Source organism: Castor canadensis, chromosome 11 (genome assembly GCF_047511655.1).
Source record: "Castor canadensis chromosome 11, mCasCan1.hap1v2, whole genome shotgun sequence".
NCBI classification, from domain to species: domain Eukaryota; kingdom Metazoa; phylum Chordata; class Mammalia; order Rodentia; family Castoridae; genus Castor; species Castor canadensis.
The window spans coordinates 78,012,730-78,026,422 of NC_133396.1; the positions used below are offsets into that span (position 1 = coordinate 78,012,730).

The window sequence follows — 13,693 nt, forward strand, 5'->3', positions numbered from 1 at the left end:
GTATCCCAGCTACTCAGGAGGTGTGGATCAGGAGGAACATGGTTTGAGGCCAACCCAGGCAAGAATTAGTGAGACCTCACCATCTCATTAAGAAAGTTGTGGCACATTCCTGTGTTCCCAACTATGTGGGAGGCCATTGGTAAGTGGATTTGGCCCAGGTCAAAAAAAAAAAAAAAAAAAAAAGTGAATCCTATCTTAAAAAATAACAAAAAGACAAAAAAGCTGAGGGTGCAGCTCAAGTGGCAGAGTGCCTGCCTAGCAAGCACAAGGTCCCAAGTTCAAACCCCACTACCACAAAAATCCAAAAAACAAACAAAAAAAGTTGGTCAAAGTATATTAAAAGGATACTTTTACACAAATATGCAAGAATACAGCTGGCGGGATGGCTCAAGTGGTAGATTACCTGCCTAGCAAGCGTGAGGCCCTGAGTTCAAACCCCAGTAATGAAAAAAAAATCCAACAATAACAGAACCAAAAGTGTATGAAAGTGGGGCTACATAGTAGCTTGAAGAGAACTCTGAAATCTGACAGTCAATTTATGTTCCTAAACAAATTCATTTGCTAATTTGGGGCTCACAGTCAAGTCATCTTATGTTTTCTCCTTATGTTTGTCTGGGTAGCATGTTTACAGCAATCTCTCTGCTAGAACTCTCCTTAAGCAGCTAGTCTACCCTACCTGGACTTAAATCAATTCTCCCAAGTGTTATAATCCACCTGGTCTGCTCTAGGAGGCTCTGGAGAAATAAGAGGGGCAGAGAATTTCAATCCAGCAGTGATTTCTCCAAATAGTCATTACACAAGATGCTGGGATTTGAGTTTCTTTGTCCATAAGAGATAGGGACTTGCAGCCACTTCATACCTTCTCTGTTTTGAAAAAAATTCAATACTCTCTTCTGTTCAAACATTTCAATTCCCTTTCTCTCACTTTCTTCCACTTAACTGTACTTTACACCTATTAAGAGCACACATACGCCTTTCTGTATACAATGCAGAAAGGAATGGCTTGGTTCAGACATGGGCTCTGCCATTTGCTGGCTTTGTAACCCAGGCTAAAGTCACTAACGCCCCCAACCACTAACTAACCACTAACCAGTAATATTCCACTTCCTTAGGGCAAAATACCCAGGCCAACAATGTACATTTGGCCTTGTCTCAGTTCCTGGAAGTTTCTAAAACCCTTAATATCTCCTAAGTGATAAGAATGTCTTTCTGTAAGCTAATGGAAGGTCTAGGGGCTTCAGGTTCCTAATTAGCATAGAATATGGGGTGGCCAACAGAAAGACCAAGGTGTGAAGAGAGGGCTGGAACTTTCAGCCCCACCTCCTGACCTCCAGAGAGGGGACAGGGGATGGAGCTTAAGGTCATCACCAATGGCCAGTGACAACCAATCATGCCTACATAATGGAAGAACCTCCACAAAAACCCTAAACTACTGGTTTTAGACAGCTTCTTGGTTAGTGTGTGGTGAGAGGGCATGGAAGCTCTGAACCACCCACCTTCTCCACCTCGACCCAGGCACCCTGCCATTTGACTCTCCCTAAATTTCATCTGTAAGAGCTTCCCCACACCAGCTGGGTGTCCTCTCACTCAACTCAATTCCCACAGTTTAAAGGCTCAGTCACACAAAACTGACCCCTACTTCAGATACCGAATATTTGTCATCTGTACTTCCAAATGTCCAGCTATAAATCAAGGGCTCACAGGTTGGATCAATTTGCTAAAGTGACTCATAGACCTCAGGGAAACACTTTATCTACGTGCTACAAGAGTGGCACATGGGAATCCACAGGGACAGAAGCTACTGTGTTCAGGACCCAGGTACCTCTTCAGCTGGCTGTTCAAGTGTATCCTTTACAAATAAAATGTAGAAAATGTAAAGTGTTTATCTTTTATAATAAACCTTGACTTCTGTGAGCTATACCAGAAAATTATTGAACACCAGGAAGTAGTTGTAGGAAGCTCTGATGTACAGCTGGTCACACAGAAGTAGAAGAGCCTGGGATTTGTGACTGGCATCTTAAGTAGACACCCTCTTTTGGGACTGAGCCCTTGACTTGTAGGTTCTGATGATAACTTGAGGTAGTTAGTGCCAGAACCAAGTTGTTGGATACCCCATTATTGTTCAGAGACTTGAAGACTTGGTTGTTGGGGTAGAAAAACCCTACACATTCATTGTGAGTGCTGAGAATAAAAACAGACCATAGCAAATAATAACACAATTTGTGTTAATTAGATGACATAGGTATGCTATGAATGCCCAGCATTTTCAAATGTTATTTAGTAACTTTCTTTGAATAAATGAGTGGTTGAAATGTTAGCTGAGTCCTCATCTGATCTATTTCTCCCCAGCAGTTCCTGCATTGTGAAAAGAAGAGAATCTACCAGGGCATTCCAGCATTTAACCTCTCTGCATCTGGAGGTCCTTCCTGCTAGCTCTCTGAGTCATCAGGTTTGGATTAATACTCATTTCCATACGATCCATGTTTGATGAAAATTAAAATGTTCAGAGTTTATAGCTTCTTAAAAACAATTTTTATATACTTGAAATATTTACTGAGTCATCCATATCCTCTTTTGCAATCTAAGTCTAAATGTTTAACTTTTCCTTGTAAGTTTTGTTTAAAAACATTTTAATATTTTTCTCTTTTAACATTTTAGAGAAACTTAATTTCTTCCATTTATAATTAAAGTGTTCTAACATCTCTATAGATCATAGATGCCTTGGATGAAAGGCAAAAGAAAACAAAACATATGAGAGTCATTCACATTTTAATGCATGGAATTGGATTGTTATGTTATTACAGAAACTTGCCCTGAACCAAGGAGATGGTAAAATACACTTGGCAGATAAATTGAGTGTATGTTAAACTTTTTTTTATAAAAAAACCTAATTTAATTGTCAGCAGAAATTCTGTATTTGTTCCTTTTATTAAGTCTCACTTTGGTTTGGAAAATATTTTAAGCAGCTCTCTGTAATTTAGTACTACAAAATTCCAGTCTCTTAAGCTTCCAAGTAGAAATTTTTACACTGTCAAATGATGTAACTTGACACTTTACATTTAATTGCTTCACGACACCTTTTAATTTATAAACAACTCTCTGTGATAGATATTAAATACCAAAGAGATTTTTTAAATACATAGAATAACTTCTGACATTTTACAGATAAGAGAGAAACTTCCCAAATAAGTTGTCCAGTTACAAGTGATCTTATCTGAACATGAGGTGAGGTCATCATCTCGACTATCAGACACTTCAGGTAAATTCCCTGCACCTACCATTTTTTAATAATTCTCATACTCTTAAAAAATAGTGTTCAGAGAAGAAAAATATGCAGCCTTCTGAAGCAAGTTTCTAGATGACTAGTAATCCTAGGATAATACATTTTGTGTTAGCCAGTCTTCTCAAAAGTAAAGTTTGCAACTAGTAGAATTTCATTAAAGTAAGATCTGTCAACATGTGAATGACTCAGGAAGGTGCTACAATATTCTTTGGGGTAGGACCCATGTTTAAACAATGACGGAAAAAACAGAGTAAGAGTGTGTGCTTTTTTTCAACCTATGAAAACAGAAATGTGGCCAGATATGGCGACACATGTCTACAATGCCAGCCCTCAGGAGGTTGAGGCAAGAGGATCAAGAGCCTAGGGAAGGAAGGAGGGAAGAAGAAGGAGCCCCCAATGCAGAGTGCTCATTAGCACCCAGAAATAAAGTGATAATCCACACAAACTCATTGAGAGTTTAATCTCCACATGTGAATCAGTTCATAGCGTACAGTGCAGGAGACAGAATTTAGCTGAGGGGAAGGGGTTGTTTTGTTTTGTTTTTGAATGTTTTTGTTTTAAAAGAACATGGAAAAAACAAAATTCATGGATGTAAATTACATGATAGCTATGGAACCTCACATGAATATAATTCCTCTCATGAATATATTTTTAATTATTTTAACAGGCAATAATTTTGATATGAGTTGGCATCATTTCTCAATTATAATACTTGAAAAGAGGTTCTACCACACAGCAGGCAATGATAAAATTGCTGTCATACCTAAGTGAACCTAAGTGAACTCTTGTTGCAAATAAATAAATCTTAGAACAAATCATCCTCTCCAAGATAAATTTTTTAGAACTAAATTTTACAATATTTTAAAAAATACAGCATTAGATTCTTACTCATACTTTGTACTTCTGTTTTCTTAAAAGAATGAAGAGCTAGTTTTTTTGACAGACTGACATTTGACCTAAAAGTTACTTTTAAGTCTTACTTTTCTTTTTGAGAGACATGGTTAGTTTCTCACTTTAAACTATCTTGTATCTTCTTAATTATTTTAAATATAAAAGTGATAAAATATTCACAGGATATGTAGAAAACATATTCCATCATAAAATTAATGTGAGCATTGTTAAAAGTATCTATACCAAGTATTGGAATAATCAATTTCTATTTAATAATTTTTCACAAGTACAGAAGAGCATAAGTTCAAATGTTACCTGTAATCCAACTGCCCTCACACTCTCTTAATGACATTTTTACACACGGGTCTGGGTATTTTTCCTCCCAGCACAGCAGTGGTAGGACAGCTTCTATTTGATTATTTATGCAGCTGAGCTTCTGAGTCTCCTGTTAAATCCTGCTTGAGGGAAATCCTTTTCCTGAGGAATTTCCTTTATCCAATTAGGCTATTATCTTCATAGTGAGGAATTCACCTAACGAATTGACCATATCATATCTCACATGCTCTTTAGTGTGGCTGATTCTGACTTAAAAAGCCATAGTTTCTGAGGTCGCCTTTGTATCTATCTCAAGGCTTCTCTGATGGATTGGTAAGGAGCCTGCTAGGTTACTGAGGGAAATTCGCTAATCCTTTATACCAGGGTCTCTCCAATTTTGGTTTCTTTCTCTTTAAAAAAAAAAAAAATCTATTTCAGGCAACTAACATATTTTCAATAAATCATTTTAAGAAGGCTATTGGCCTGGAATTTCTCCTGAACCCTGCAACATTTTAGAATGTCCTTTTGGTGACTTTTTATAAGGACAATTTAACTGGACCATAAATTCTTGGAGCCCAATCTTTTCTTCCAAAACCACCTGTATCCAATACTGTGTCAGCTAGGGTTTTCCACTGCAAACAACAGAAAACAGAGCTGGCTAACAAACAGAAAAGGAGTTCATTGGAATCATATTTTAGAAATAAAAATCACAAGGAGACTTGATACTCCAGTAGAAAACATGAAAGACCATGCAACTAAGAACACAGCCAACATCAGCCTGTTAGAACGGTGGTGAAGGAGCACTGGGACATGCTTCCACTGCCACTGGCCTCTAAATTCCGCCATGCTGCCAAAAATAAGAGCCAAAGTCCCAAGGGAAACACATGAGCAGCTGACTATAGGTCAAATGACCTGCAGGGGGATTGGGAAGGAGCATCTGATCACACTAGTCTTTTGCTTTCGATCAAGATAAAGAATAATTCCTTCCAAAATTAAGGAAAATACTTAGACCCTAAGGGATAAAATATGTCACATACATGCTGCAATTCTCTTCCGGTTTGGGGTATATTTAACAATTCTGATAACAGTATGATTTTATCTATTGACAATGCACTGATTAGGTCTGTATGTTTGTAAACATTTTTCTTCATACTAGTGATAATGAAATCTCAGCTGGGAGGTGTCTGTCTCCACAAAGTTCTCCCTTCATTGATCTTGCTTGGTTTGCTTATTCTGGGCACCTGCTTCCCCAGGACAATTTTCCACAGTTATGTCCTTGACTATTTCTGTAACTACAGGTTACTTGCTCCTTAAACACATAAATCTTAGTTTGAATTTCCGTTCTCTATTTTTAATGTTCATTTTTAAAAGCCTTATCATTCAACTATTAATTCTTTACCTTAGCATGCTGAAAGATTTCTCACATTTGTGTATCACAAACCTGATTTTATTTTTATGTAGTATTAGCGCCTCTAATTCAGATTTGCATTATAATGCTGTACATTTTCATCATAGATAATATTTCATACATAATATTTGTACATATTTATGGGGTATATTATAGTAATTTGATATATATAGACAATGCATAATGAACAAATCAAGATAATAAACATTTCTATCTCTTCAAACATTAATCATTTTTATATGTTGGGAATTTCACACTCTTCTTTTTCCAGGCATTTTAACTGTATCATAGATTGCTTTCACCAATAGTTATCCTACTGTGCTAAAGAAGACCCAGAAGTAACTGCCCTGTTTTGCTGTGGAGTAATTATGTTTTGATGGCTCTCATTAAACATCTTTCCCTCTGCTCTCTGCCTTTTACAGTCTCTGTGAGCAGTATTCCATTCCATTCTTCTATAAGACTTGACTTACTAGCTTTCACAAATAAGCGAAAATATGTGGTATTTGTCTTTCGTGTCTGCCTTATTTCACTTAACATAATGACCTCTGGTTTCATCTATGCTGCTACAAATAACAAAACTTCATTCTTTTTATGGGTGTATGAAGTTCCACTGAGTACACATACCACATTTTCTTCATCCTTCATCCACTGATGAGCATCTCAGTTGATCCATATTTTAACTATTGTGAATCACAGCAAAGGAAACATAGGAGTGCATGTTTTTTTGTGTGATGATTTCATTTCCTTGGAATATATGCACATTAATCGAATTGCTGGATCATATGGTAATTATATTTTTAGTTTTTCCAATAAGTATCCATACTGTTTTTCATAATGGCTACGCTAATTGATATTCCCACCAATAGCATATACAAGTTTCTCTTTCTCTGCATCCTTCCCAGGATATGTGATTTTATTTATTTTTTTTTCTTTTTGATGATTGCCATTCTAATGGGGATGATATGAGATCTTACTGTAGTTCTGTTTTGTATTTTTTCATATACTTGTTGATCACATGTATGTGTATATGTCTTCTTTTCAGAAGTATTTAGTTATGTAGCACATTTATAAATTAGATTATTTGCTTTAAGGGGTTTTGAAGGGGTTTCTTTTGGCTTTTGGTTCTAGTGAACTTTTTATTTGTTTTTGTTTTTTTGTGTTGAGCTTTTACAGTTCTTTATATATTCTGGATATCAATTCCTTGCTGAATGAATAGTTTACAAAAATTTTTATTCCATTATGTAGGTGATCTCTTAATCTGTTATTTTCTTTTCTGTGTGGAAGCTTCTTAAGCTTCTTATAATCCCACTTCTCAATTTTTACTTTAGTTGCCAATGCCACTGGAGTCCTATCTTAAGAGAAAAATGGCCCACACCAATGTCTTTTTTATTTTTTTATTATTCATATGTGCATACAAGGCTTGGGTCATTTCTCCCCCCTGCCCCCACCCCCTCCCTTACCACCCACTCCACCCCCTCCCTCTCCCCCCAACCCCCTCAATACCCAGCAGAAACTATTTTGCCCTTATTTTTAATTTTGTTGTAGAGAGAGTATAAGCAATAATAGGAAGGAACAAGGGTTTTTGCTGGTTGAGATAAGGATAGCTATACAGGGAGTTGACTCACATTAATTTCCTGTGCGTGTGTGCTACCTTCTAGATTAATTCTTTTTGATCTCACCTTTTCTCTAGTTCCTGGTCTCCTTTTCCTATCGGCCTCAGTTGCTTTTAAGGTATCTGCTTTAGTTTCTCTGCGTTAAGGGGAACAAATGCTAGCTAATTTTTTAGGTGTCTTACCTATCCTCACCCCTCCCTTGTATGCTAAAGCTTTTATCATGTGCTCAAAGTCCAATCCCATTGTTGTGTTTGCCCTTGATCTAATGTCCACATATGAGGGAGAACATACGATTTTTGGTCTTTTGGGCCAGGCTAACCTCACTCAGAATGATGTTCTCCAATTCCATCCATTTACCAGCGAATGATAACATTTCGTTCTTCTTCATGGCTGCATAAAATGCCATTGTGTATAGATACCACATTTTCTTAATCCATTCATCGGTGGTGGGACATCTTGGCTGTTTCCATAACCTGGCTATTGTGAATAGTGCTGCAATAAACGTGGGTGTGCAGGTGCCTCTGGAGTAACCTGTGTCACAGTCTTTTGGGTATATCCCCAAGACCACACCAATGTCTTGAAGTGTTTCCCCTATGTTCTCTTGTAGTAATTTCATACTTTGCAGGGTAACATCTAGGTTTTTGATCCACTTTGAATTGATTTTTGTGTATGGTTAGAGGAAGAGATCTAGTTTTGTTCTTTGCACATAAATATCCAATGTTTCCAGCACCATTTATTGAAGAGACTATTTTTTCTCCATTTGTTAAAAATCAGTTGGGTATCTGAACATGGATTATTTCTGGGTTCACTATTCAATATCATAGGTCTTTGTGTCTGTTTCATGCTAGTATTGTGCTATTTTAGCAACGACAGCTTTGTTGTATGTTTTGAAGTCAGGTACTACATCAGCAGGCTCAGGGTAGCTTTGGCTACTCTGAGTCTTTGCAGTTACATATGAATTTTAGGATTTTTTTTTCAATTTCTATGAAGAAACTTGCTGATATTTTGAAGGGAACTGAAATGAACCTACAGATTGCTTTGGGAAGTATGGTCATTTTAGCAATATTCATCTGAACATAGGGTATCTCTACATATTCATCATGAACATAGGGTATCTCTACATTTTTTGTGTCCTCTATACTTTCTTTCATCAGTGTTTTGCAAGTTTCATTGTAAAGATCTTTTACTTTGGTTAAATTTGGTTAATTTTTGGTTAAATTTCATTCTAATCTTTTTGTAGCTCTTATGAATGGAATTGCTTTCAAATTTCTTTTTCAACAAATTTGTTATTGGTGGATAAAAATGCTTTTTTGTATGCTGGTTTTGTATCCCTGTAACTTTACTGAATTCAATTATAAGTGTTAATAGTTTTTGAGGGAGTACTTAGGTTTTTGTAAGTTTAAAAATCATGTCATCTGTAAACATGGATAATTTAACTTCTTTCAATTTGGATGGCCTTTATTTCTTTCTCTTGCCTAATTGTTCTTACTAAGACTTCCAGTATTAGATTAAGTAAGAGTAGCAGAAGTAAACATCCTTGTCTTGTTCCTAATTTTATAGGAAATGCTTTCAGCTTTTCCTCATTCAGTGTGATATTCGCTGTGATTTTCATACATAGCCTTTAGTACTTGAGATGTGTTCCTTATACTTAACTTGTTTAGTTTTCATCATGAAAAGGTGTTAAATCTTCTCTAACACTTTTCCTTCATCTATGTTTTTGTTTCATTTTGTTGATGTGTTATGTTACAGTTACTGATTTTCTTATGCTGAACCACTTCTGTGTCTCTGGGATGATTCCCACTTGATCATGATGTGTGATTTTCTGATGTTTAATTTGCTGCTCAGTTTGCTAGTATTTTCTTGAGAATTTTTGCATGTATACTCATTGGGGATATGGGTCTGAACCATGACCCAAAATATAATCTCCTTTCATTATAATTACCTAGCTTCAGGTATTCTGTTATAACTACTAAAAATGCACTAAGACGAACATCTTACCTCAGTGCTTATTTAAACCACTGACTAACAATGAGTAAATAAGGAAATCTCTAAGTTTATTTTATAATCCCATTCTAAGGGACTTCAAATAAAGAACCAGTATTAAATTCCAGAAGTTCATTAGCATTTATTCTATCTGAAACAATCAGTTTGGTAAATTGGTTCCACAGTTCTACAAAACCAAGTTGCTACTTGAAATGATTCAGCTGCAACGCATCTACAATGTGGAAACGTAGTGAACCATTTGCAAAAGCAATGTTTCCTAGAGATGTCACCAGATTAACTAACAAAAGACACAATTCAAATTGTAGAGTATATCCAAACTACCAAGAAAAAACTATAATCAGATGTCAGGCATTTCGTTGATTCTCATGATAGGTTCACTTTTCTGTCATTAATAACATTTTAAGAGTAAGCCTTGAAATGCAAGTCATTTTTGCTGAAAAATATCTGCAAGTACTACTGAGGCATGTTATGAAGTTGTTTCTAATACCACAATCAAAAGCCAAACCAATTCTGATGTCATCAGTTACCCACATCAGGGATTTGAAATTTCATATTCTGCTGAGGTAACATCCAAAACTTTCATCTTAATAGTGAAAACTGCTGACAGTAATTTGCTTATTACATTACAACTTCCAGCGGGTCTCTAGATACTTAGAAGACAGTTTCCAATCTTCAGTTTATGGTTCTAAAATACATACATATGTAAATGTGTATATATTTAAACTCTATTAAACCATATTGCTAATACATATTTTTTCAGCTGTCTGAAAAAATAATTTGAGATTGGTTTGCTATTACTTTCTACACAATGAACACTCATGCATGTGTGTGTGTGCATGTATAAGAAAAATGAGGTTAAAACAGGTACATGGATGGAACTGGAGAACCTCATTTTAAGCGAAGTTAGTAAGGCTCAGAAGACCAAAAATTGCATGTTCTCCTTCATATGCAGATTATAGACCTAAAACAAATGCAGTAATATTATTGGACATGGGTCACACTAAAGGGAGACTGCACATGGGAGGGATAGGAAAGGGAAGAAAACCAAAAACTTGAATGTGGTTGATGTGCTCACTGCATAGGAACGAGTATAGAAAACTTAAACTGGCAGAGGCCACTATGGGAAGGGGACTAGGGAGTAGTCAAGAGGTATGGTACAGATAAGCCAGTTGGATTGTAATATCCATATGCATGGAAACAACACAAGGAATCTCCCTATACAGCTTTGTTTATCTCAAACTAGCAAAAGCACCATATTTTTCTTATTATCTTTTATGTTTTTCCTTCAACAAAATCGGAGAACAAGACAGTGGAACAAGTTCTGCCTGGAGGAGGGATTGGAGGGACAGGGGAAGGAAGGTGGCCCAAATAATGTATACACATGTAAGTAAGTATAAAAACAATAAAATAAAATTTAAAAAAAGAAAAATGACATTAAAAACACTCTGCTTAACTCTCAATAAAATTTCACCAAGACTAGAAGCATCTCATTCAAAATATATTACTAAAAATGTTATTAAATTTAATTTAAAAATAAAAAGTAAATTATATGCGTGAAAGTACGGCACTTAAATTGGGTAGGAATTTTTAAATCAATTATTAAAATAATTAGATTTTTATAAAATTCCTCATGACTAGAAAATTTAAAGCTATTATAGTATTCAGAGACAATTCTTATGTTCTCCTAAAATAGCCATCATCAATGGCCAGATCAGTCATGACTGGGTAAAGTTACCTACCCAGTAAGTTACCTGATAGAGGTGTTTTAGTCTCCAGCTTAATGGCTTTAGACAACTGAGGATTCCACAAGCATTTTCTCATTCAAAATTAATTCTGGGGGTAAATATCATCACTCTCAGATAGCCAGTGTGGGAGGACAGATTGAAGAAGGATGCTGTAATACAGGTTACAAAGGCACAGTACCTTGCACTGTGAGGAAAATGGAAGCTGCTGCCGATCCACCTTCACTGGAAGCCGTGCAGTGGTACTCTCCAGCATCGCCTACTTTCACACTCCTTAGCTCCAGCGAGAGGTTGGCCAACATCCTGATTCTTGCTGGCTCTGCCAGTCTGACATCTCTGCCGCTCCTCTGCCAGGTTAGATTGTAATCCACGGCACTGATCACAAGACATGTCAAAAGTGCTCTCTCTCCAGGAGTGACTGTAACATTATTAGGCACTTGGATGACGGGTGGAGGCTCTGTGTGAAAGCAAAAGTTTCAAATCAAGACACTTAAAAGCCATTTTTTTCATTTATAAGTGTGTCTGAAAAACTGCCTGAACACATCCTGAATATTTAGGAGGAAAGATGCAGTGTAACAGAGCTTACTGACTAATACCTATGCCAGGAAATTCCCCCTAAATTATCACAAGACACTCAAAAAAAACTAGAGCATATTTTCATGCAAAGTATTCTTAAGTTCAAATCTATAAATTATAATGTGAAAGTCAAAGAGACCTGGTGAAAGGACGTGATTGGATGGATTTGGGATTGTGAAGCGAGGCAAATTTTATTTCAATTTTAATGAAGGTAGCATTTATGGATTTTTTAAATTTAAAAATATTTACTTAGTGTTTTAAAGAAAATAACACACAAAGGATGAGAGACATGGCAAGATATAACAGTATCAGCTTTAAGGTAACAATCTCACGAGGAAGACACAGCAAGACGGTAGAGTAAGGCAAATAAATGTCTTCTTCGTAGGAATGAGGAACAATTTGATCTAAAAAGGTTGAATGAATTGTAGGGACCCACCTTTAATAAAATTGTACACTTAGAACTATGTACACAAAAGGCATTGATAGTGCACACATATTTAATTGCTAATAAAAACTAACTGCTAATTAAATATTTAAACAAAGTGGTTGGGATAGTCATTTTTTGCTCTAATTCATTTTAAGGATGAATCCAAATTCCTCTTCCATAATTCACTCTGATAAAAACTTCAAAATAATTTCCTTTAGTCACCCATTATAAATAAAGTAGCAATGAAAACTGTGTTGATCATTGCTGTGAAAATCTTTGTCTGTTTTAGTTAAAAAATGAAAGTGTGTCAGATATTCAAGATCTATACGAATGTGCAGATCAATCACAGGCCTCAAATAAAGACTGGAAACAAATATGCCCCCCACATGGCTGTCTACGAGAGACAGAAAAATGTGCATATTTTCTATGTTCTCTGTTACACTGACCCTTCTTTTCCAAAGTTTTTCTAAACAGCATTTGCTGTTTTAAATCATTTTAAAAAACAAACATAAATTTTATCATTGTGCTATGTTTTTTAAATCTCTTATGAAAATACCTAATGGACCCAGTGGGAAGAGTATGATATCATTAGGAAGCTTTGGCTGGAGTCTGGCTAGGGTGGACAGATAAAATACAGGACACTGATAAATTTGAGTTTCAGGTAAATATCAAATAACATTTTAAGTACACTTAAGTCTGTCTCATGCCACACTTGGAACACACTTACATGAAATTTTAAATTTAACAGGGCATCCTGAGTTCTTATTTGCTGAATGTCACAGTCATAGGCTGCCTAGTTCTACCCCTATCTAGCTGTGTGACTTTAGATATGCCGGTTTACTGACAGTTTGCTTCGCTGTATGAACAAAGGAATGATTAAGTGACCTTAAAGACTCCTTCTAACTATAAGGTCCTTCTAACATGTTGAAATTAGGCCACTGTTTAGTCAATCTACAGCCAGTTACTAATTAATGATGGAACAAAAGCCCACCACTCCTGGCTCAATTCAGGACTGTTCCAACCCCCAACCCTGTAGGATCAGGTGAAGCCCTAGGTGCAACCACATCACAGGCTCTGACTTCTACTTGCCTCACTCCATTACAGGTGCTTTTCCCTAGAGACTCCCCAATAACACTCTTGCATGCAAACTATGCCTCAGAGTCTATCAACTCTTCAAATATAAATTGAAATGAGCAACATAACAAATTTCTAGTAATGTATGTGGATGAGTGAGTTTTGAAATAATGATCCAGAATACTAGTCTTGCACAGATGGTTGGAGATAGTAAACATTAGGCACATTAGCATAACTAGCATATTCGTGCACATGTGAATAAATGTGGTAAGGCCAGTGGAGTGATGAGAGAGAAGTGCAGCAGTTTGTGAAGAAAGCTAAGATCACAGACTTCCAGCCATAACCTGTCCTAGAATACCA

The 13,693-nt window shown here is 36.2% G+C and overlaps 1 protein-coding gene across 5 annotated transcripts in view; it reads right to left on the reverse strand.

Annotated features, from left to right (window-relative positions):
- Window positions 1-13,693, reverse strand: part of Hmcn1 (hemicentin 1) — a 441,079-nt gene that overhangs the window by 235,445 nt on the left and 191,941 nt on the right. For all 5 annotated transcript variants that reach the window (XM_074047247.1, XM_074047248.1, XM_074047249.1 and 2 more), the window contains exon 11: window positions 11,438-11,713. In XM_074047247.1, coding sequence (XP_073903348.1) covers window positions 11,438-11,713 — 276 coding nt within the window. The remainder of the gene's footprint in view (window positions 1-11,437; window positions 11,714-13,693) is intronic.